General features: G+C 36.1%; 1 protein-coding gene across 5 annotated transcripts in view; it reads right to left on the reverse strand.

Annotated features, from left to right (window-relative positions):
• ACYP2 (acylphosphatase 2) overlaps window positions 1-26,739 on the reverse strand; it is a 217,501-nt gene that overhangs the window by 150,812 nt on the left and 39,950 nt on the right. The window contains exon 5 of one of the 5 annotated variants that reach the window (XM_056814019.1): window positions 15,202-15,324. The exons of the other annotated variants lie outside the window; for them this stretch is intronic. Within the exon in view, the coding sequence (XP_056669997.1) occupies window positions 15,318-15,324 (7 nt within the window). The 3' untranslated portion in view covers window positions 15,202-15,317. Of the gene's footprint in view, window positions 1-15,201; window positions 15,325-26,739 lie in introns of those variants that run through there. 5 annotated transcript variants of the gene reach the window in all.

Raw genomic sequence — 26,739 nt, forward strand, 5'->3', positions numbered from 1 at the left:
CAGAGATGACAAACTCCACAGAAGCACAGAAGCCCCAAAATACCAAGAAAAATAAGAAGAAAGGGGCGACTCTGGACACATTCTATGGAGCCAAAATACAAAATACAGAGCAGATAGAAGAAGATATACAAGAAAATTCTCCAAAATCTTCCAAAGGAAATAGAAACTCTCCACAAACCCATGAAGGATTTGAATCAGAAAGGACCAAAAAGATGGAAGCCCTCTGGGAGGAAAAGTGGGAAATGATGCAAAAGAAATTCACACATCTACAAAACCAGTTTGACCAAACTGTAAAAGAAAACCAGGCTTTAAAGCAAGAACTAATAAAGCAAAGCCAAAACACCAAGAAATTAGAAGAGAACATAAAATATCTCACCGATAAGGTGATAGATCTGGAAAACAGGGGGAGAAGAGAAAATTTAAGAATAATTGGACTCCCAGAAAAGCCAGAAATAAACACCAAACTGGACATGGTGATACAAGATATAATCAAAGAAAATTGCCCAGAGATTCTAGAACAAGGGGGCAATACAGCCACTGACAGAGCTCACAGAACACCTTCTACACTAAACCCCCAAAAGACAACTCCCAGGAATGTAATTGCCAAATTCCAAAGCTATCAAACAAAAGAAAAAATCCTACAGGAAGCCAGAAAAAGACAATTTAGATATAAAGGAATGCCAATCAGGGTCACACAAGACCTTGCAAGTTCTACGCTGAATGATCGTAAGGCATGGAACATGATCTTCAGAAAGGCAAGAGAGCTGGGTCTCCAACCAAGAATCAGCTACCCAGCAAAACTGACTATATACTTCCAAGGGAAAGTATGGGCATTCAACAAAATAGAAGACTTCCAACTTTTTGCAAAGAAAAGACCAGAGCTCTGTGGAAAGTTTGATACCGAAAATCAAAGAGCAAGGAATACCTGAAAAGGTAAATATTAAGGAAAGGGGAAAAATGTTATCTTCTTTTACTCAAACTCTCTTCTATAAGGACTACATTTATATCAACCTATGTATACTAATATGTGGGGAAAATGTAATGTATAAATAGGGGGTAAAGAAAGACCAAATAGAATAATGGTTCTCACACAAAGATTCACAGGGGAAGGGGAGGGGAAGAAAACTCCTATAAGAAGGAGAGGAAGAGGGGGGGGGGGGTTACTTAAACCTCAATCTCAGGGAAATCAACTCTGAGAGGGAAAAACATCCAGATCCATTGGGATCTTGAATTCTATCTTACCCAACAAGGGTAAGGAGAAGGGAAAACCAAGGGGGGGAGGGAGAGAGGGAGAACAAAAAGGGAGGGAAAGAGAGGGGGGAGGGGGAGGGAACAAAAAGGGAGGGACTAAAAAGGGAAACATCAAGGGAGGGGACAAGGGGGACTGATTCAAAGTAAATCACTGGACTAAAAGGTAGAGCCGAAGAAGAAAAGGTTAGAATTAGGGAAGGCAATCAAAATGCCAGGGAGTCCACAAATGACAATCATAACTTTGAACGTGAATGGGATGAACTCACCCATAAAACGTAGACGAATAGCTGAATGGATTAGAATCCAAAACCCTACCATATGTTGTCTTCAAGAAACACACATGAGGCGGGTTGACACCCACAAGGTCAGAATTAAAGGATGGAGTAAGACCTTCTGGGCCTCAACTGATAGAAAGAAGGCAGGAGTGGTAATCATGATATCTGATAAAGCCAATGCAAAAATAGACCTGATCAAAAGGGATAGGGAAGGTAATTATATTTTGTTAAAAGGGACTCTAGACAATGAGGAAATATCATTAATCAACATGTATGCACCAAATAATATAGCACCCAAATTTCTAATGGAGAAACTAGGAGAATTGAAGGAAGAAATAGACAATAAAACCATACTAGTGGGAGACTTAAACCAACCATTATCAAATTTAGATAAATCAAATCAAAAAATAAATAAGAAAGAGGTAAAAGAAGTGAATGAAATTTTAGAAAAATTAGAATTAATAGACATATGGAGAAAAATAAATAGGGATAAAAAGGAATATACCTTCTTCTCAGCACCACATGGCACATTCACAAAAATTGACCATACATTAGGTCACAGAAACATAGCACACAAATGCAAAAAAGCAGAAATAATGAATGCAGCCTTCTCAGATCACAAGGCAATAAAAATAATGATTAGTAATGGTACATGGAAAACCAAATCTAAAACCAATTGGAAATTAAACAATATGATACTCCAAAACCGTTTAGCTAAAGAAGAAATCATAGAAACAATTAATAATTTCATCAAGGAAAATGACAATGGCGAAACATCCTTTCAAACCTTTTGGGATGCAGCCAAAGCGGTAATCAGAGGCAAATTCATATCCCTGAAAGCTCATATTAACAAACAAGGGAGAGCAGAGATCAATCAATTGGAAATGCAATTGAAAAAACTCGAAAGCGATCAAATTAAAAACCCCCAGCAGAAAACCAAATTAGAAATCCTAAAAATTAAGGGAGAAATTAATAAAATTGAAAGTGATAGAACTATTGATTTAATAAATAAGACAAGAAGCTGGTACTTTGAAAAAACAAACAAAATAGACAAGGTACTGGTCAATCTAATTAAAAAAAGGAAGGAAGAAAAGCAAATTCACAGCATTAAAGATGAAAAGGGGGACAGCACCTCCAATGAGGAGGAAATTAAGGCAATCATTAGAAATTACTTTGCCCAATTATATGGCAATAAATACACCAATTTAGGAGAAATGGATGAATATATACAAAAATACAAACTGCCTAGACTAACAGAAGAGGAAATAGAATTCTTAAATAATCCCATATCAGAAATTGAAATCCATCAAGCCATCAAAGAACTTCCTAAGAAAAAATCCCCAGGGCCTGATGGATTCACCTGTGAATTCTATCAAACATTCAGAGAACAGTTAACCCCAATACTATACAAACTATTTGACATAATAAGCAAAGAGGGAGTTCTACCAAACTCCTTTTACGACACAAACATGGTACTGATTCCAAAACCAGGCAGGTCAAAAACAGAGAAAGAAAACTATAGACCAATCTCCCTAATGAATATAGATGCAAAAATCTTAAATAGGATACTAGCAAAAAGACTCCAGCAAGTGATCAGAAGGATCATTCACCATGATCAAGTAGGATTCATACCAGGGATGCAGGGCTGGTTCAACATTAGGAAAACCATCCACATAATTGACCACATCAACAAGCAAACTAGCAAGAACCACATGATTATCTCAATAGATGCAGAAAAAGCCTTTGATAAAATACAACACCCATTCCTATTAAAAACACTAGAAAGCATAGGAATAGAAGGGTCATTCCTAAAAATAATAAACAGTATATATCTAAAACCAACAGCTAATATCATCTGCAATGGGGATAAACTAGATGCATTCCCAATAAGATCAGGAGTGAAACAAGGATGCCCATTATCACCTCTACTATTTGACATTGTACTAGAAACACTAGCAGTAGCAATTAGAGAAGATAAAGAAATTGAAGGCATCAGAATAGGCAAGGAGGAGACCAAGTTATCACTCTTTGCGGATGACATGATGGTCTACTTAAAGAATCCTAGAGATTCAACCAAAAAGCTAATTGAAATAATCAACAACTTTAGCAAAGTTGCAGGATACAAAATAAACCCACATAAATCATCAGCTTTTCTATATATCTCCAACACAGCTCAGCAGCAAGAACTAGAAAGAGAAATCCCATTCAAAATCACCTTAGACAAAATAAAATACCTAGGAATCTATCTCCCAAGACAAACACAGGAACTATATGAACACAACTACAAAACACTCGCCACACAACTAAAACTAGACTTGAACAATTGGAAAAACATTAACTGCTCATGGATAGGACGAGCCAATATAATAAAAATGACCATCCTACCCAAACTTATTTATCTATTTAGTGCCATACCCATTGAACTACCAAAATACTTCTTCACTGATTTAGAAAAAACCATAACAAAGTTCATTTGGAAGAACAAAAGATCAAGGATATCCAGGGAAATAATGAAAAAAAACACATATGATGGGGGCCTTGCAGTCCCAGACCTCAAACTATATTACAAAGCAGCAGTCATCAAAACAATTTGGTACTGGCTAAGAAACAGAAAGGAAGATCAGTGGAATAGACTGGGGGAAAACGACCTCAGCAAGACAGTATACGATAAACCCAAAGATCCCAGCTTTTGGGACAAAAATCCACTATTCGATAAAAACTGCTGGGAAAATTGGAAGACAGTGTGGGAGAGACTAGGAATAGATCAACACCTCACACCCTACACCAAGATAAATTCAAAATGGGTGAGTGACTTAAACATAAAGAAGGAAACCATAAGTAAATTGGGTAAACACAGAATAGTATACATGTCAGACCTTTGGGAGGGGAAAGGCTTTAAAACCAAGCAAGATATAGAAAGAATCACAAAATGTAAAATAAATAATTTTGACTACATCAAACTAAAAAGCTTTTGTACAAACAAAACCAATATAACTAAAATCAGAAGGGAAACAACAAATTGGGAAAAAATCTTCATAGAAACCTCTGACAAAGGTTTAATTACTCATATTTATAATGAGCTAAATCAATTGTACAAAAAATCAAGCCATTCTCCAATTGATAAATGGGCAAGGGACATGGATAGGCAGTTCTCAGATAAAGAAATCAAAACTATTAACAAGCACATGAAGAAGTGTTCTACATCTCTTATAATCAGAGAGATGCAAATCAAAACAACTCTGAGGTATCACCTCACACCTAGCAGATTGGCTAACATAACAGCAAAGGAAAGTAATGAATGCTGGAGGGGATGTGGCAAAGTAGGGACATTAATTCATTGCTGGTGGAGTTGTGAACTGATCCAACCATTCTGGAGGGCAATTTGGAACTATGCCCAAAGGGCGACAAAAGAATATCTACCCTTTGACCCAGCCATAGCACTGCTGGGTCTGTACCCCAAAGAGATAATGGACACAAAGACTTGTACAAAAATATTCATAGCTGCGCTCTTTGTGGTGGCCCAAAACTGGAAAACGAGGGGATGCCCATCAATTGGGGAATGGCTGAACAAATTGTGGTATATGTTGGTGATGGAATACTATTGTGCTCAAAGGAATAATAAAGTGGAGAAGTTCCATGGAGACTGGAACAACCTCCAGGAAGTGATGCAGAGCGAGAGGAGCAGAACCAGGAGAACATTGTACACAGAGACTAATACACTGTGGTATAATCGAACGTAATGGACTTCTCCATTAGGGGCAGTGTAATGTCCCTGAACAACTTTCAGGGATCCAGGAGAAAAAAAACACCATTCATAAGCAAAGGATAAACTATGGGAGTGGAAACACCGAGAAAAAGCAACTGCCTGAATACAGAGGTTGAGGGGACATGACAGAGGATAGACTTTAAATGAACACTCTAATGCAAATACTATCAACAAAGCAATGGGTTCAAATCAAGAAAACATCTAATGCCCAGTGGACTTACGCGTCGGCTATGGGGGGTGGGGGGGAGGAAAAGAAAATGATCTATGTCTTTAACGAATAATGCTTGGAAATGATCAAATAAAATATATTTAAAAAAAAAAAAGTCAAAAAAATAAAAAAAAATGATAAGCTTAGGGGATTAAAAGAAAGTTGAAGGAATAAGAATAGGCAACAAGGAAACAAAACTTATCACTCTTTGAAGATGATATAATGGTACTCAGAGAACACTAGAGAATCAATTAAAAAACTAGGCAAAACAATGAATAATGTTAGCAAATTTGCAGGATATGAAATAAATCCAGATAAATCATTAACATTTTCATATATTACAACAAAAACCAACAGGAAGAGATAGAGAAATTCCATTTCAAATAACTGCAGACAGTATAACATATTTGGGAGTCTATTTGCAAAGACACAGCCAAGAACTATGTGAATACAATCATAAAACACTATTGACACAAAGGCATATTTATATGGAGAATTGGAAAACTACAAATTGCTCATGAGTAGGCTGAGCTAATATAATAAAAATGACAATTATGGCCTAAATTAATTTACTTATTCAATGCCATAGCAATCAAACAACCATAGAACTATTTCATAGAGCTAGAAAAAAATAACAAAATTCATCTGCAAGAACAAAAGGTCAAAAATATTAAAGGAATTAATGAGGGAAAAAAGTGAAGGAGATTTGCCTAGCAGTACCAAATTTCAAACTATGTTACAAAGTGATAATCATCAAAACAATCAAGTATTAGCTAAGAAACAGAATGGTTGATCAGTAGAATAGTTTAGATATGAAACATACAATACTAAGTGACCACAGTAAATCTAATATTTGATAAACTCAAAGATTCAAACTTTTGAGACAAGAATTCATTATATGACAAAAACTTGGTAAAAATAGCAAAGGATCTGGCAGAAAGTAGGCAAACCAACATTTCACATTATATGTCAAGATAAGGTCAAAATGGGGCCACAATCTAGACATAAAGGATGATATCATAAGCAAATTAGGAGACCATGGAAATTTTTGCTTGCTACATCAATGGATAAGGGAAAAGTTTATAACCAAATAGTTTTTGAAATAAATACAGATAAATCATTAACATTTTCATATATTACAACAAAGATGGAGATGGAGAGAATCACAAGAGGTAAAATGGATAGTTTTTATTATATGATGTTGAAAATTTTTGTACAAACAAAACCAATGCAACCAAAATTCAAAGAAAAGCAGGAAATTGTGGGGATGGAGGAAATTTGCAGCAAGTTTCTCTAACAAAGGTCTCATTAAATATATAGGGAACTAAGCCAAATTATAAAAATAAGAGCCATTCCCCATTTGATAAATGGTCAAAGGATATAAACAAGCAGTTTTCCAAAGAAGAAATCAAAACTGTCAATAGTCATATGAATGAATACTCTAAATCACTAATAATTAGAGAAATACAAATTAAAACAACTCTGAGGCACCACTTCTTACCTATCATATTGGCTTCAAGGATAAAAAAAAAGAAAATGGGGGACTTCCGGTTAAGATGGCGGCTTAGAGAAAGCTAAAGTTCAGATCTCCGGAAAACCCTTCCCGACCGATCTCAAACTATAAGCTCCTAAGGCACCGAAATTCAAAACAATCAACAGCACAGACCCTGGGAACCCTCCTCCTGGACCTGGACCCGGTTCAAAAGGTACAGCTCCCCTCAAAAGCCAGAACCCGAGATCACTCGGACCTAAGGGGTAGGAGCGCAGAGTCCAAGGCCCGGCCCGGCTCAGAGAGCAGGGTCCTCGGAACAACAACCCTCAGGGCCTTCTACCTGAGTCCCAGTGAAAGTTACTGCCTGGGGCTCCCGCTGCAGAGAGCTGGTCGAAACAACAGTAACCCTCAGGGCGGGCAAGACAGCCTCTCGGGCTGGATCCTGCTATCCAAGTCTCAGTGAAAGTCCTTGCCCTCGGAGCTTGGGGAAGCTACAGCCCATCCCCCCCGCAGGCCTACAAAACAGCCTCACGGCCAGCGATTCTGAAGGCAACTTCCGGAAAGCGAGCCGGGGGGAGAATGTGGCCTCGTGGTCCGACCCTTCCATTCCAGTTCCAGTGAGGCATATTCAGTTTAACCCAGGGAAAGCTCATAGAACCAACATCTGCCCAGGACTAAAGCCTCTGAACACCAGACAGAGATAAGAAAAGCTAATCCTCCACATTCAGAGATGGCAAACTCCACAGAAGCACAGAAGCCCCAAAATACCAAGAAAAATAAGAAGAAAGGGGCGACTTTGGACACATTCTATGGAGCCAAAATACAAAATACAGAGCAGATAGAAGAAGATATACAAGAAAATTCTCCAAAATCTTCCAAAGGAAATAGAAACTCTCCACAAACCCATAAAGAATTTGAATCAGAAATGACCAAAAAGATGGAAGCCCTCTGGGAGGAAAAGTGGGAAATAATGCAAAAGAAATTCACGCATCTACAAAACCAGTTTGACCAAACTGTAAAAGAAAACCAGGCTTTAAAGCAAGAACTAATAAAGCAAAGCCAAAACACCAAGAAATTAGAAGAGAACATAAAATATCTCACCGACAAGGTGATAGATCTGGAAAATAGAGGGAGAAGAGAGAATTTAAGAATAATTGGACTCCCAGAAAAGCCAGAAATAAACACCAAACTGGACATGGTGATACAAGATATAATCAAAGAAAATTGCCCAGAGATTCTAGAACAAGGGGGCAATACAGCCACTGACAGAGCTCACAGAACACCTTCTACACTAAACCCCCAAAAGACAACTCCCAGGAATGTAATTGCCAAATTCCAAAGCTATCAAACAAAAGAAAAAATCCTACAGGAAGCCAGAAAAAGACAATTTAGATATAAAGGAATGCCAATCAGGGTCACACAAGACCTTGCAAGTTCTACGCTGAATGATCGTAAGGCATGGAACATGATCTTCAGAAAGGCAAGAGAGCTGGGTCTCCAACCAAGAATCAGCTACCCAGCAAAACTGACTATATACTTCCAAGGGAAAGTATGGGCATTCAACAAAATAGAAGACTTCCAACTTTTTGCAAAGAAAAGACCAGAGCTCTGTGGAAAGTTTGATACCGAAAATCAAAGAGCAAGGAATACCTGAAAAGGTAAATATTAAGGAAAGGGGAAAAATGTTATCTTCTTCTTTTACTCAAACTCTCTTCTATAAGGACCACATTTATATCAATCTATGTATACTAACATGTGGGGAAAATGTAATGTATAAATAGGGGGTAAAGAAAGACCAAATAGAATAATGGTTCTCACACAAAGGTTCACATGGGAAGGGGAGGGGAAGAAAACTCCTATAAGAAGGAGAGGAAGAGGGGGGGGGTTTACTTAAACCTCAAGCTCAGGGAAATCAACTCTGAGAGGGAAAAACATCCAGATCCATTGGGATCTTGAATTCTATCTTACCCAACAAGGGTAAGGAGAAGGGAAAACCAAGGGGGGGAGGGAGAGAGGGAGAACAAAAAGGGAGGGAAAGAGAGGGGGGAGGGGGAGGGAAGAAAAAGGGAGGGACTAAAAAGGGAAACATCAAGGAAGGGGACAAGGGGGACTGATTCAAAGTAAATCACTGGACTAAAAGGTAGAGCCGAAGAAGAAAAGGTTAGAATTAGGGAAGCCTATCAAAATGCCAGGGAGTCCACAAATGACAATCATAACTTTGAACGTGAATGGGATGAACTCACCCATAAAACGTAGACGAATAGCTGAATGGATTAGAATCCAAAACCCTACCATATGTTGTCTTCAAGAAACACACATGAGGCGGGTTGACACCCACAAGGTCAGAATTAAAGGATGGAGTAAGACCTTCTGGGCCTCAACTGATAGAAAGAAGGCAGGAGTGGTCATCATGATATCTGATAAAGCCAATGCAAAAATAGACCTGATCAAAAGGGATAGGGAAGGTAATTATATTTTGTTAAAAGGGACTCTAGACAACGAGGAAATATCACTAATCAACATGTATGCACCAAATAATATAGCACCCAAATTTCTAATGGAGAAACTAGGAGAATTGAAGGAAGAAATAGACAATAAAACCATACTAGTGGGAGACTTAAACCAACCATTATCAAATTTAGATAAATCAAATCAAAAAATAAATAAGAAAGAGGTAAAAGAAGTGAATGAAATCTTAGAAAAATTAGAATTAATAGACATATGGAGAAAAATAAATAGGGATAAAAAGGAATACACCTTCTTCTCAGCACCACATGGCACATTCACAAAAATTGACCATACATTAGGTCACAGAAACATAGCACACAAATGCAAAAAAGCAGAAATAATGAATGCAGCCTTCTCAGATCACAAGGCAATAAAAATAATGATTAGTAATGGTACATGGAAAACCAAATCTAAAACCAATTGGAAATTAAACAATATGATACTCCAAAACCGTTTAGTTAAAGAAGAAATCATAGAAACAATTAATAATTTCATCGAGGAAAATGACAATGGCGAAACATCCTTTCAAACCTTTTGGGATGCAGCCAAAGCGGTAATCAGAGGCAAATTCATATCCCTGAAAGCTCATATTAACAAACAAGGGAGAGCAGAGATCAATCAATTGGAAATGCAATTGAAAAAACTCGAAAGCGATCAAATTAAAAACCCCCAGCAGAAAACCAAATTAGAAATCCTAAAAATTAAGGGAGAAATTAATAAAATCGAAAGTGATAGAACTATTGATTTAATAAATAAGACAAGAAGCTGGTACTTTGAAAAAACAAACAAAATAGACAAAGTATTGGTCAATCTAATTAAAAAAAGGAAGGAAGAAAAGCAAATTCACAGCATCAAAGATGAAAAGGGGGACAGCACCTCCAATGAGGAGGAAATTAAGGCAATCATTAGAAATTACTTTGCCCAATTATATGGCAATAAATACACCAATTTAGGAGAAATGGATGAATATATACAAAAATACAAACTGCCTAGACTAACAGAAGAGGAAATAGAATTCTTAAATAATCCCATATCAGAAATTGAAATCCATCAAGCCATCAAAGAGCTTCCTAAGAAAAAATCCCCAGGGCCTGATGGATTCACCTGTGAATTCTATCAAACATTCAGAGAACAGTTAATCCCAATACTATACAAACTATTTGACATAATAAGCAAAGAGGGAGTTCTACCAAACTCCTTTTACGACACAAACATGGTACTGATTCCAAAACCAGGCAGGTCAAAAACAGAGAAAGAAAACTATAGGCCAATCTCCCTAATGAATATAGATGCAAAAATCTTAAATAGGATACTAGCAAAAAGACTCCAGCAAGTGATCAGAAGGGTCATCCACCATGATCAAGTAGGATTTATACCAGGGATGCAGGGCTGGTTCAACATTAGGAAAACCATCCACATAATTGACCACATCAACAAGCAAACTAGCAAGAACCACATGATTATCTCAATAGATGCAGAAAAAGCCTTTGATAAAATACAACACCCATTCCTATTAAAAACACTAGAAAGCATAGGAATAGAAGGGTCATTCCTAAAAATAATAAACAGTATATATCTAAAACCAACAGCTAATATCATCTGCAATGGGGATAAACTAGATGCATTCCCAATAAGATCTGGAGTGAAACAAGGATGCCCATTATCACCTCTACTATTTGACATTGTACTAGAAACACTAGCAGTAGCAATTAGAGAAGATAAAGGAATTGAAGGCATCAAAATAGGCAAGGAGGAGACCAAGTTATTACTCTTTGCGGATGACATGATGGTCTACTTAAAGAATCCTAGAGATTCAACCAAAAAGCTAATTGAAATAATCAACAACTTTAGCAAAGTTGCAGGATACAAAATAAACCCACATAAGTCATCAGCCTTTCTATATATCTCCAACACAGCTCAGCAGCAAAAACTAGAAAGAGAAATCCCATTCAAAATCACCTTAGACAAAATAAAATACCTAGGAATCTACCTCCCAAGACAAACACAGGAACTATATGAACACAACTACAAAACACTCGCCACACAACTAAAACTAGACTTGAACAAATGGAAAAACATTAACTGCTCATGGATAGGACGAGCCAATATAATAAAAATGACCATCCTACCCAAACTTATTTATCTATTTAGTGCCATACCCATTGAACTACCAAAATACTTCTTCACTGATTTAGAAAAAACCATAACAAAGTTCATTTGGGAGAACAAAAGATCAAGGATATCCAGGGAAATAATGAAAAAAAAAACACATATGATGGGGGCCTTGCAGTCCCTGACCTAAAACTATATTACAAAGCAGCAGTCATCAAAACAATTTGGTACTGGCTAAGAAACAGAAAGGAAGATCAGTGGAATAGACTGGGGGAAAGCGACCTCAGCAAGACAGTATACGATAAACCCAAAGATCCCAGCTTTTGGGACAAAAATCCACTATTCGATAAAAACTGCTGGGAAAATTGGAAGACAGTGTGGGAGAGACTAGGAATAGATCAACACCTCACACCCTACACCAAGATAAATTCAAAATGGGTGAGTGACTTAAACATAAAGAAGGAAACCATAAGTAAATTGGGTAAACACAGAATAGTATACATGTCAGACCTTTGGGAGGGGAAAGGCTTTAAAACCAAGCAAGATATAGAAAGAATCACAAAATGTAAAATAAATAATTTTGACTACATCAAACTAAAAAGCTTTTGTACAAACAAAACCAATATAACTAAAATCAGAAGGGAAACAACAAATTGGGAAAAAATCTTCATAGAAACCTCTGACAAAGGTTTAATTACTCATATTTATAATGAGCTAAATCAATTGTACAAAAAATCAAGCCATTCTCCAATTGATAAATGGGCAAGGGACATGGATAGGCAGTTCTCAGATAAAGAAATCAAAACTATTAACAAGCACATGAAGAAGAGTTCTACATCTCTTATAATCAGAGAGATACAAATCAAAACAACTCTGAGGTATCACCTCACACCTAGCAGATTGGCTAACATAACAGCAAAGGAAAGTAATGAATGCTGGAGGGGATGTGGCAAAGCAGGGACATTAATTCATTGCTGGTGGAGTTGTGAACTGATCCAACCATTCTGGAGGGCAATTTGGAACTATGCCCAAAGGGCAACAAAAGAATATCTACCCTTTGACCCAGCCATAGCACTGCTGGGTCTGTACCCCAAAGAGATAATGGACACAAAGACTTGTACAAAAATATTCATAGCTGCGCTCTTTGTGGTGGCCCAAAACTGGAAAACGAGGGGATGCCCATCAATTGGGGAATGGCTGAACAAACTGTGGTATATGTTGGTGATGGAGTACTATTGTGCTAAAAGGAATAATAAAGTGGAGAAGTTCCATGGAGACTGGAACAACCTCCAGGAAGTGATGCAGAGCGAGAGGAGCAGAACCAGGAGAACATTGTACACAGAGACTAATACACTGTGGTATAATCGAACGTAATGGACTTCTCCATTAGTAGTGGTGTAATGTCCCTGAACAACTTGCAGGGATCCAGGAGAAAAAAAACACCATTCATAAGCAAAGGATAAACTATGGGAGTGGAAACACCGAGAAAAAGCAACTGCCTGAATACAGAGGTTGAGGGGACATGACAGAGGATAGACTCTAAATGAACACTCTAATGCAAATACTATCAACAAAGCAATGGGTTCAAATCAAGAAAACATCTAATGCCCAGTGGACTTACGCGCCGGCTATGGGGGGTTGGGGGGAGGAAAATAAAATGATCTTTAACGAATAATGCTTGGAAATGATCAAATAAAATATATTTAAAAAAAAAAGAAAATGATAAATACTGGAAGGGATATAGAAAAGTAGGTACATTGATGTACTCAAGGTGGGATTATGAACTGCCTGCAAGATAATTTGGAATGATGCACGAGTTATAGAATTGCACCTTTGACCCAGCAATATCACTATTGGGTCTGCACTCAAAGATATCCAAGAAAAATTAAAAGGATGTAAATGTACAAAAATATTTGTAATAGCTCTTTTGTGTGAAGCCAAAAAATTGGAAATTGAGGGAATGCCCATCAATAGGAGAATGGCTGAAAAGTTGTGGTATATGATTATGATAAAATACTATTGTGCTATAAAAATGATAATTGGGGTGGTTTCAGAAAAACTGCAAATACTTATATGAACTGCAAATACTTATATGAAGTAAAATGCACAAAACCAGGAGATGTATACCATGTATAATGGTAATGACAGTATTATAAGGATGACCGACTGTGAAAGATGTAGCTACTCTGATCAATACAGTGATCCAAGACAATTCCAAAGGAGTTGAAATGAAAAATGCTTTCTACTTTCAGTGAGAATTGATGAACTCTGAGTGTGAATTAAAACACTGATTTTTACTTTTTTTTTCTTGCCTTGTTTTTGCAAAATGGTTAATATATAAATGTTTTGTATGAGTTCACCTGTAAAATGGCTATCATATTGCTTACCTTCTCAATGGGTGAAGTGTAAAGGAGGGAAATTTTAGAAATTCAAAACTTTGAATATGAATGTTAAAATGTTTTAACTAAAAATTTTAAAAGAGATAGCATATGAATTGCGTGGTCAGATATATAAGCTAGTCATTTTAATGACTTGTAAAGTTTGAAAGTTTTTAGTACACCGTTTAAATATTTATTTAAAAAAACTCAAGTGTATGTTAACTGCTATTCCCTCAATTTGTGGGATACACAATTTAAAAATATTACAACTCTAAAACGATAAACTCAATTTCTTGCTCATAAAAGTAATGAATCACACTCAGCAACTTCACATTCACTCTTTGGTAGCCCTTTTTTTGTCCCAGCAGGTTCCCATAGGGACTTCCAAACTCCTGTCTACTCACTAAATGCAAATGATTCACAAACCATTCATTGGACAATTTGGTGGTTGGGAAAATAAAGGACAGCATATTCCTCTGTTGGCAACAAAGAAGACAGGTGATGACATTCATGGTTGTGGCTCTATATCAAAAATATATTTTGTATGGAATTCTAGACAAGTATCAAATATTGGTATAATGTGATCTTATTGATAAACATTGTTATGGGTAAACTTTTCTTCTAAAATATGACGGTTATGGCTCTCAATTATTATGGCTAATAATATATCAAAATATATTTTGTATAGAATTCTAGCTGAATATCAAATATTGTTATAATGTGACCTGGTGGATAGATGTTTATAGAAGATATGATTAGGATATGTTTTATGGCCTAAAAATAATTTAACTCATAAAAATGTGCATTTAATATATATTTCATTTCCAGTTACTAAAGTTTCATTTTTTCTAATATTGACTACAACTCAACACACAGTGTTCCCAAAAGAAAATGCTGATGGAATGAAAGCTGATCAATTTTGACATATCATTTATCACATCCATTTGAAAAATGATTTTGAAAAAATGCTTTTCAAACAGCTTATTAAAGAAAAAGAAAAAGCTAAATTTACCACTGTCAACAATTTTAGTTACACAATTCAAGAATAAATTTAAAGTAAGTGTTAAAGAGGTAATGTTTTCTTTTTCCTCAATACAATCATTAATCACCAAATAATTCAGCATTAATTACTTTTATTATTTATAATTATATATATAATATATAATAATAATTATTATATATTAGTATATAGCACTTACAAATATAAAGACAATGATAACACCAGAAAGTGAAGAAGAATTAAGAAACCTCTTGATGAGAGTAGGAGTGCAAAAGTTGGCTCAAAGGTTATCATAAAAAGACACTAAGATCTTGGCAACTGGTCCCATCATTTCCTAGCAAAGAGAAGATGAAATGGAAACAATGTCAGATTTTATATTCTTGGGATCAAAGATCATTGTAGCTGGCATCTGCAACCATGAAATTAAAAGATGCTTTCTCCTTTGAAGGAAAATGTGGCAAATCTGCACAGAATACTAAAAAGCAGTGATCATCTTACTGAAAAGGTCCATATTGTTAAAACTATGGTTTTTCCAATAGCAATATATGGCTTTGAGAGTTGGGGTATAAGGAAAGCTGAGTGCTATAGAATCATGGTGCTAGAGAAGACTTTTGAGATTCTCTGGGATAGCAAGAAGATCAAATCTGTCAATACTTAAAGAAATTAATTCAGGCTATTCACCGGAAAGTCAAATACTAAGGATGAATTTTAAATACTTTGGTCACATATTGAGAAAACATAATTCATTGCCAAGAGAGCATAATGCTAGGCACATATTTAAGAATTTATGGAAAGAAAAAGCAGTATTATACATAAAAATGTGCAGAATGACACTTTTTGTTGTAGTCAAAAAATGAAAACAAAGTAGATACCCATAGTTGGAGAATGGATAGACAATTGTATCATTAAAAATGGTTAACTAATACACAAACAAATCATTGGAAAACTTCCTAAGAATTTGAGTTGTGTCAAAGTCAAATGTTCTGAATGAAGTGTAATGAACCCCTGATCATTGAAGATACTTAAGTAGCAGAGATAACATGAAGAGCATTAACGTTTAGTTTCAGATTAGACTAGATTACTTCTGGCAACCTTTCCAACTCTGAGAATCTGAGATTATATGACATGAACTGTTTTGTTTTTATCTTTGTATCCCTTTACACATAAATACTAAGTTGCATATAATACATATTATAAATAATAGTAAAGTATAACAAATATACTTTATAAACATAAGACATATTTTGTAAATATAAGTAATGTTATGTATCACATAATAAATATGGACAAAATAGAGATAATGTGGGTGACATTTTGATAATTAAAACTGCTTCACAAGTAGTTCAGAGACTGGACCCAAAAAAGACTCAAAGTGATGAAAAATGGTTCAGTGTTGACCTTCAGGGAGAGCTCTAGTGGAATGTTAGAGGGCTCTGTCATTGGTCCTACCCTGTTCAATATTTTTCTTGATGACTTAGAGTCAGGATAGATGACATGTTTATCGGTTTTTTTATGATACAAAGCTAACCAAGATAGCTACTACTTTGGATAACAATATTGGGAATCAAAACAACCTTGACTTTGTGGAATACAAAATTACCTCAATAACTGGTACGGATGGCTAAAGTCAGTAAGATCACATTTAATGATAGAATAAATTCACCACATAAGTCCAAAAAAATCAATTTTTGCCAGAAGTGCAAAATAAAAGGACATGTTCTTTTCTTGTAAAAAAAGACCTTGGGGATTTTAATGTGCTGAAAGCTCACTATGAGTCAACAGTATGACAAAGACAATAAAAAGAAGTCAATGCAATCTTGTATGAGGAGTAGTACATGATAGATAGTCCTGTTGTTCTTAGCCATGGTCAGACTATATCTGGAATATTCTGTCCAGGTTTAAGAATTAATTTCAGAAGGGATGCTGGCAAGTTAGAACATGTGTACTTTCTTCCCTCTATACTTTTTGTCATGTTCTCCCTAGATAGTGTCCTCTTTATTCTCCAATCTACAAATTTAGATTTATAGCCAGAAGTTACCTTAGATATAAGGCAACTAAGGCCCAGGGAGAAGTAACTTATCCAAGGTCACATTGCCAGTTAAGTAGCAGAGTAAGGATTCAAACCCAGATTCTCTGACTCTAAAGCTAATTCTGCTGACACTGTAGCAGATAGCCTTTATCTCTTTATACTCAAAAAGCCCAGTTCAAATACCAATTAATCTTCTCTGATCCCACTGCCATGTAATAACTATTACCTCAGATGTCATGCAGAATTTTATTTCTGCTTCTTACACATTTGTATATTATTTTATTACCATCATTATATATGTCACATCGCCTTTCTACTAGACTATAAGCTCTATAAGGACCAAAGATCATGCTGCAGTTAATCTTCATATTCTCCAGAACCTAGCGTAGTACTGAATATGTTTTGTTCAATGAGCAAGATAATTAATGCAAAAAGGATACTAAAGTCAATGTCCACTAGAGCCCAGCTCTCCATTTTCTGAGTCTTATATACTAATGAACTCTTGAAAAGGACACCCAAGAAAAAAAAAGAAATTAGTAAAAAGGTGCCCTCGAGAATGTAACAATAACTGACCCTACCTTAAGAACAATCGTTATTTATATTCCAATATTCTCTGTAGCAATAGCTTGCTTAAAACTCAAGACTTACATGGGAATTCACACAACACAAAAGGACTCCTAAACACAAAAAGATATCCACTTTAGGAAAACCAGCTCCTAAAATTTTTCATTTGAAATGTCCCTTCCCATAACAGAGACACAATAATTAAAATCAATTGATAAGCCCAAAGGAAAAGAACACACTCGGGGGGTGGGGGGGGATAATTAATTAACTGTGGTACAGACCATAAGTTAAAAAGGCAATCAGAATGCCATGTTGGGGTTAGTCCAAAGATTTCACTGCAGTGAATATGTTTATCCTAAGAATGAGGCAAAAATCACAAAAGTGAGCTTGGTGTAACTCCCTAAAGCCAAAGAGAGACTGGGGCAGTCTATGCAGACAGCAAGAGGCATCATTGAATGACAGGCAACATAGGAAGATCTAGATTCATATTCTACTTTTGACATCTACAAGTCACTGAACCTCTTGGCATCTGAATTTCCTCATCTGTAAAATGGGGATAAATAATACGTAAGAGTTGTCAGTTCATAAGGTTATTCTAAAACTCAAATGAAATAGTGTATGTAAATGTCAGCTATGATCAATCACTTTTGACCATCAGTTATTGCATGCTAGGTACTATGATAGGTGCTAAAAATACAAATATGAAAATGAAAAGGTCCCTACCTTCAAGATATTTATAATTTAAGTAAAGGAGATAACACATAAATACATACATGTACAATATACAAAATAGAACTGTGTACATGCACGTGTATGTATACAAAAACTAAATAGGTACAAGATACTTTAAGAAGGAAATCAGTGCTAAGGGGACACTATTGAAGAAAGGTTTCATGAAAAAGGGCTGGATCTTGAAGGAAACTAGGGATTCTAAGGGGAAGAGGAGAGGACAAAGGGCACTCCAAAGCATGAGGGCTGCTAGTGTAACGATAAAGAAGTAGAAGATGGAACAATAAGAAGGCTAGTTTAATAGGATTTTAGTGTTCACTAAGTTCAATAAGTCTAAAAAGGTAGAAGGTTGAGGCCAGGTTACAAAGGGTTTTATATGTCAAACAGAGAAAATTATATTTAATCCTGAAGAAAATAGGGAGCCCTGAAATGGGCTAAATGGCAAATGCCATGGTCAAACCTGTACTTGAGGGAACCCATTTTGGTGGCTTTTTGGATGATTTACTGAAATGGAAAAAGATTGGATAGTGAGAAACTAATTAAGGAGATATTGCAATAGTTAAGGAGAAGTTATGAGGGCCAAAATTAGGGTAGTTGCTTTATGAATAGAGAGGAGATGGATGAGAAAAATGTCTTTGAGGTACAAATGATAAGATTGGATAACTGCCTATGCCTGGCACAGTGAGGAGTTGAAGGTGGCATTGAAGTTGAGAGCCTGAGTGACCAGGATAGTAGCTTTCTCAATAGAAATAGGGAAGTCTGGGAAAGAAGTGCATTTATAGGGGAGATAACAAGTTTTATTTTGGACAAGTTGAATATGAGATAGCTATGGGATACCCACCCAGATGTCCAATAATCAGTTGGTAATGGGGAACTGGAACTCAGGAAAGAGACTCAGACTAAAAATATATGTGTATGTAAAAAAAAATGTGTGTTTATGTGCATCCTCACACAATCCTGTCAAGTGCTATTATTATCACTATTTCACAAAGGAGGGCACTGAGATTGAGAAAGGTTAAAGGATTTGCCCAGTCATACAGTTCATACTTAAAAAAAAAAAACCTTACCTTTCATCTTGGAATCAATACTGTGTATTGGTTCTAAAACAGAAAAGCAGTAAGGGCTGGGCAATGGGGGTTAAATGACTTGCCCAGGGTCACACAGCTGGGAAGTGTCTGAGGTCAAATTTGAACCTAGGACCTCCCATCTCTGGACCTGACGCTCAATCCAATGAGCCACCCAGCTGCCCTCTCATTCATAAATTTTTAAAAGGTTTTAACGTCACAACTTTCTAACTCCAAACTCTAGTGATCTATAGGCTGACAAGGAATGCTAAGGACTAAGGGTATGGAGGGGTTTTTGGTCTGTTCTTGTTGTGGCCGTAGATGTGATAGTAACTAATTTATACAGGCAAAAAGATCAAAGAAAGGTAAAAAAAAAATAGTACTTAAAGGTGAATAATAAGGAGTGACAAAGAACAGCTGAATAATTATTTCTGCTTGTATTTTCTCTTACAATTGGAATGATCTTTGGCCTAGAAAAAGTCAGGGGGGAAAAATAGCTCAGAGAGAAAAGAAATTCAAGATAAGCAAGAAGAGGAGCTAAGTGCTTTTGGTTAGTTTAAATCAACAGATCAAGATGAACCATATTTCAGATTAATGAAAGAACTAAAGGATGTAGATGAGTAATCTATTTAAGCTTTCAAAGACTATGGAGCATTAAGTAGTGCCCCAGCTCTGGTGAAATATAGATATCTCCAAAGAAAGGAAAAGTGGAGTCTGTAAACTGTAAGTTAGTAATTGCTACTTAAAATCCTACCAAAATATCTAAAATATGCTATGTCTTTGGATCATTATTAAACACCCAAGAAATGATGATAGAGTCAACATGGTTTCACCAAAAACAGCACTTGCCAAACTAACTTCATTTCCTTGTCTGACATTTACTGAACTAGTCCTTGGCTTTGTCTTGTTTTTTTTTGTGACCATATAGGTCTTATCTCAGCAGTTAGCTCCCCCAGAGACTCTTCAGAGTGGAGCTTGTCACACAGTGTTTAGTACTATCCCTTACATGAAATAGAAAATTAATATTTTGTGAATGATGAATGGCTATTATCCAGTACATTAAGTAGGAGAATGTCCTAATGTTACTTTTTTATTTTTAAGTTTCAGGTAATTGTCCTTAAATCTAATACGCCAAAATTTTAGTGAAGAAATTAGTTTTGGTATGTGGGGGTGGGATAGGGGGTGGATGTTGTTTTGTTTTAAAGTAAGAAAATATCACCAAGTGTGCCCTCTAGTGATTGCAATGTGAGAGTTGGTTTCAGAGAAGGTTCCAGGCAAATGACACTCCTGATGAAGTCATGGTATGACTGACTTTAAAGGGGACACAGAGCATCGGAGGCTAGGTGCCCTCTCTTCTCTTTGCAACCTTAGAAAATACACTTAGTTGGAGTCATTTTTTAATTGGAAGAATTCTCGCCTTTGTACTTCCACACAGAAATCCAAGACTGGGGTGTAGCCTTGCCAGGCTGTTTTCCCCATGTTATTGGAAGGAGTGTGCAGCAACCCCCTCCCCACCAGAAGGAATATGGCTGAGCATGAGTTCAGCAAAAGGACCTGCAGAAATGTGGCTGTGCATGACGCTCTATAGGTTTTATCTCGTCGAAATAGCCTATTCTTAAATGACCCCAAATATTACACCTGGTCCAGGATTCTTTTCTCCAGCTGTAATCCCGACTGATGGGCGGGGTAGAGAGGGAGGCAGAGGAACTAAGCTGATAGGGGAGGGAGAAAAAACAGAACCTGCAGCGTCTTGTCTGTAACCATAAAAAGACACAAAACTAGCACCCCCTTGTGCACCAAGGGGAGAACAGTGCTAAATCAGTTGCTATGGCAATAGCTAATAATATCTGAAAGAGTTTTATCTTTTGCTCTTATTCATAAAATAAAACCAGTCAAAGAAGAATATCACAGCTCCATGGATCCTTTTTTCAGGAGTGAGTATTATAGGAAATAAAAGTGATAAATAACGTTTTCCATTTTTTAAACCCCATGGAAACTGCATCACACAGTGTCATAACAATAGTCTATCCTGTTGCTATAGAAACAGATTTAAGTTAGATTTCACAATGCCCAAGATTTCAGTTCCTTGGGTCCATTATAGAGTCAATATGACATTTTTTTCTGTGCTCTGTATCATTATACATAGCTCCATGACAAAGAGAAAATTAGTCATTGGAAATTGCAGTAAGAGAAAAGCTTGTGAAAGATGTTACACAGAAGCATCCAAAAATAGCTAGCTTTGAAAACAAAGCATTTAGTTTAACAAGGTAACAACATACAAAAAAACAAAGAGCTCCACCTAGAGTTGGAAAAATTAGGTTTAGTCAATTTTCTTAAAAGGCTAATTCACAATAATGGCCACATCAACTTTTTATTTGTATTTTATTTTTTCACTCGTGGTGAAAAGAAACAGCCTTACAAAATCTGGGTCAGTAAGAAGCTTAAATTTCTAATATGAAATATTTATCTAAAGAGAAATGAAATAGAAATGCTTTTATTTTAGTAATGCCTTTTGTCATTCTTTTGACAGTTTTTTGACAGTTACAACTGCTTCTAGAAATTATTTTTAAGCTTCTTCACTTTCAAAAATATGGATAAAAATTGAAATTATTCTCAAGAATTCACCCACCTCAATAAAAATATATTTCCCAAAAAGTCCATCTTAGCCTATTAAACTGAAAAGTCCCTTTTCTCTCCTCTAAATCTCACATTGATCAGCTATGTGCTCACCCAGTAGTTCTTCCTTTATCAATTTCACCTGAAAAGGTAGCCTTTTTCCTGGCCAATACAAACTCCTCCATATGTACCCTTTATTTGAATTCTAGTCCATCTTCTCCAGCTGATAAGCACCTATATTACCCCTAAACGTCTCCCTACTAGCTGATTTCTAGCTGCCTACAAAAAAAAAAAACAAAAAAAAACACAAAACATCCATATGGTTCCCATCTTTAAAAACCCCTCACAAGATCTGACCATGTCCCTAACTGACTAGTTACTACCTTATAGCTTGTTTCAGTTCTGGTTAAATTCCTGGAGAAACCATCTATAATGATGCCTCCACTTCTCATCTTCTCATTCTCTTCTTAACTCTGCAGTCCAGTGTACCAGTGCTCTGTTCAGAGCTAAATCTAATGGTCTTTTTCTAAATCTTCATCCTTCTTGACTTCTTTGCAGCCTTCGATACTGTCAGTCACTCCTCAAAACTCTCTTCTCCCTAGGTTTTTGCAACACTGCTGCCTCTTGGTTTTCAGTCTGACCACTCCTTATTTTCCTTTCTTGGATCTTTCTGCCCGCTGTGGGTATCCCCTAAAGCTCTATTCTTGACTCTTTTCTCTTCATTCTCTATTCTATCTTGCTTGATTCTCTCAACTCTCATGCATGTAATTATTGTCTCAGTGCAGATAATTCTCAGAAACAGCCTTAACCTCTATCCTGACCTCTAGTCTCACATCTCTAAAGGCCTATTAGGGGTCTTGAACTATTAAGTATCTCCTAGACATATTAAATTCACTAAAATTATCTTTCCTCCCAGACTATCATCTCTTCCTAACCTCCTCACTATCCTCTGGGGCACCCACCATCCTCCCAGTCACCCAGGCTCACAACCTAGGTGTCATCCTTGACTCCCTACTCTCACTCACCCACATAGCCAAACTGTTTTCGATCTATTTCTAACTTCATACCCTATCTTATATTCACTCATTTCTCTCCTCTGACACTGCCAACTCGCCTGGTGCAAACTGTCATTATTTCACTCCTGTACTATTGCAATAGCCTTCTGGTTCATCTTCCTTGCTCATTTCTCCCTGTTCTTGGTTCATTCTCTGCTCAGCTTTCAAATTAATCTTCCTAAAGGAAAGGTCTGACCATGTCAAGTTGTCTATTCAATATACTACAATGGCTCCTAATCATCTCCAAGATAAGATATAAAATCTTATTTGGTGTTGAAAGCCCTTTGTAACCTGACCCTTCCTCGCCCTTCCAATATTCTTATACTTTGTTGTCCTCCACGTAGGCTATGATCTAGAAATAGCAGCCTTACTGTTCCTTACACATTACATTCCATCTCCAGATTGAACCTTTTAATCGGCTATTTCCTATATCTGGAAAATCTCTCCCTATTCATCCAAGACTCCTAGCTTCCTTTAAGTCTCAGTTCAAATACTATCTCCTTCAAGAGGATTTTACCAGTCTCCCTCAATGCTAGTTCTTTCTCCAACTTTACATATACATGTGTATATCTAGATATCTAGATATACACATGTATAGGTACATGAATCTAGTTGCTTGCATGTTCTCTCATTAGAACATGAGTTTCTTGAGAGCAGGATAAGGTTTTGCCTTTCTTTATTTCTGAATTCACAGCACAATGATAAAAGCTGGTTGACATGTTGACTTGCTGTTAAGTTCTTTGCAGAGCCTTGAATCTGCTTTCCTCATCTCAAACCCAATCTGTCCTTGGCTCCCAACTCAGATACAGTAAAGAACTCCTACACAGTTATTCACAAAACATATTATATCTATAATCAAGTTACACATTAAAGATTTTTATATAGGCATGGTTCTTCAATATTATCTCATTCTACTAAAACGTATGTAAATCATTCTAATGGAGCCTCTAATGGAATTTTTCTTTAAGGTTTCATCTCTTCCATTTGTATAGCACTAGGATACTATGATAATTACCTTAAGAAATGCATCTAAAATGGTTTGAGATCATTATATGAAAAGTACTAACTTAAAGAAAATCTAGGACTCCATTTTGGTTACACAGAAATCACTACTGGGGAAGGATCCAAAAGTCACATTTTAAAAATATTAAATACTTTTGAATCTGACACTGACTAATTGTTCAACATGGAAATTATGGTCTTCACAAAATCCAGTGCCTTATTATAAGCTACTCTCATTATGCCTGGAAATTCAAAGCAATATGATTTCATAGCTAAATCAGTGGTTACTGTTAAGAATTCAAGATTTATTCAAATGCTATTAAATGAATAGTACCTCTAAAAATGTGAGGTAAATAGGAACCAGGCAAAAAATATGCTGATTCTGCCAGTTAGCTTTAAACTTTATATATAAACCATAAGCAATTTTATACGTACAAATTATAGGTATATAATATATAGAATGTAACATAAGGGTTGGAGAAACTTGGAAGCAATCAAATTTAATTTCCAACTCAATAAGAAATCCCTCCAACACCAAACCTGGACATGGATGTTTAGCCTCTGTTTGAATACTTCTACTGATCAAGAGCTGTTTGTGTCATCAAGTAGCTCATTATTTTGGTTCAGCTTATAAATTGTTGGAAGAGTCTTCCTTTTGTCAAACTGAAATCTACCTTTTTATTACTTTCACCTATTCTTAAATCAACCCTCTGGGGTTATATCAAAGGAATATCCTTCCTCTTCTTCATGGGACCACAGACAAAGAGTTGGCAGGGACTTTCTCATTCCACCCCTTCATTTCACAAAGAATGGAGGCAAAGAGAGGTTTAGTAACATGTCCAAAGTCATACAGTGGATAAAATGGGTTTTGTACCAGATCCTCTTGAACCCAGAGTCAATATGCCTACTAAGTCACATTCTTCTCATGGAAGTTCTTTCAAATAATTACATATAGTTACATTATTCCCATAATTGTCTTCTGAGGAATTAGCCCCAGTTCTTCATGGCAGTTTCCAGTCCCCTTGCATCATGATGCACTTCTTTAAAAGCATTCCAATTTTCCAATTAACTTCTTAAAATATGCTTACAATTGAACACAAAAACTTCAACTACAATTAGCTTTTGAACATCATCTTCTCTGGATATGATTGGAAAACCAGGAAAGAAAACGAGAGTTAAAATATTTTTAAGGACATGGGTGTGGTTTCATCTAAAATTATGAAAATATGGAATACAAGTGACTAGGATTTAGATGAGGCATTAGCTGAAAATGCAACAAACAGTTCAATTATTGTTACCAGGTTAGCAACATCCAAGGACATTTTGCAGATGTGTATTTGTTTTTTATGTCTCATTTTCTCAGTTTGGATGACTGATGGCTTTCTTTTGCAAATTGTGTGCTACATGTATCCAATTTTAGAGTTAAGTTCTGCCAACATTTTTTGGTAGAGGAACAATTTCCAAACTATTATTTTATTAAATGACAGCACCACATTTTGCAAAATAAAAGAGAAAAAAACCATTTTGTATTCATGGATGCTAACTTTAAATCCCTGTGTAGCATATATCCAACATGATTAATCTATGTGTAAACAAACCACGATTTCCTCCCATATTACTTTTATTTGACAGAGAGAACAAATGGGAAAGAAAATGCCTGCATTACATAAAATATATGATAGAGAAGAAAGAAAACCTTTTATTTTAAAGTAAAAATACATCATATTTACAGTGAAATGAGCACTGGACTTGGTCTGAAAGCTTGGATCAAAATCCCAGCTCTTAGTAGTTCCAAGACTGGAGGCAAGTAATTTTACCTATTTTGGCCTATTTGCATCTGCAAAATGGGAATATTCACAATAAAAATACTTAACTCAAGGCTTTCCTAAAGAATGTACTTTCATAGGGCAGCTAGGTGACTAAGTGCATTGAGAGCCAGGTCCAGAGACAAGAGGTCCTGGGTTCAAATATGGCCTCAGATACTTCCTAGCTGTGTGACCCTGGGTGAGTCACTGAACCCCCATGGCCTAGCCCTTACCACTCTTCTGCCTTGGAATCAATACACAGTGGTATATTGATTAAGGGTTTAAAAAAAAAGAAATAAAATAAAGAATGTACTTTGTAAGCTATTGAACTACTCTATAAACTATGAAATGCTATGCAAATGTATTATATCAAATATAATCTATTAAATTTGTTTCTACATTTACTTTCTCGATCATATATTAATGTTATTATTTTTATTAAAAATTCAATCCTTAGTACAGTATCTTCTACGTATATGGTAGGCAAAGAATACGATATATCAATTTAAAATATTGCATTCCTATTCTGGTGACTTGCTACAATTTTCTATAAGTAAAAACTTAAAGGTGAAGTCATTAAGCACAATAAGGCATATCATTGCTTAATAAAAGTTTCCCAAAAGGCATAATTGCTGCTTTCATACTAAAACAATTACCTTTTATCCATTAGAGTGCATGAAATATGTCAAATAAAACATGTCCATTGAGCCAAATGATTACAACTTCTTGGAAAAAAATTTTTGGGCGGGTTCCATGATTCATAAAGGTGACACATTTAATCTTACTCTTCCCTTTGGGTTCTCATCTTTGTCAAATGAAAGTATTATGCCAGGGGCACTGGGGAGGATCATGAATAGTTATTAACCTCAGTGGGCCAAGCTTCCA

This window comes from Monodelphis domestica, chromosome 1, assembly GCF_027887165.1.
Source record: "Monodelphis domestica isolate mMonDom1 chromosome 1, mMonDom1.pri, whole genome shotgun sequence".
In the NCBI taxonomy this organism is placed as follows: Eukaryota; Metazoa; Chordata; class Mammalia; order Didelphimorphia; family Didelphidae; genus Monodelphis; species Monodelphis domestica.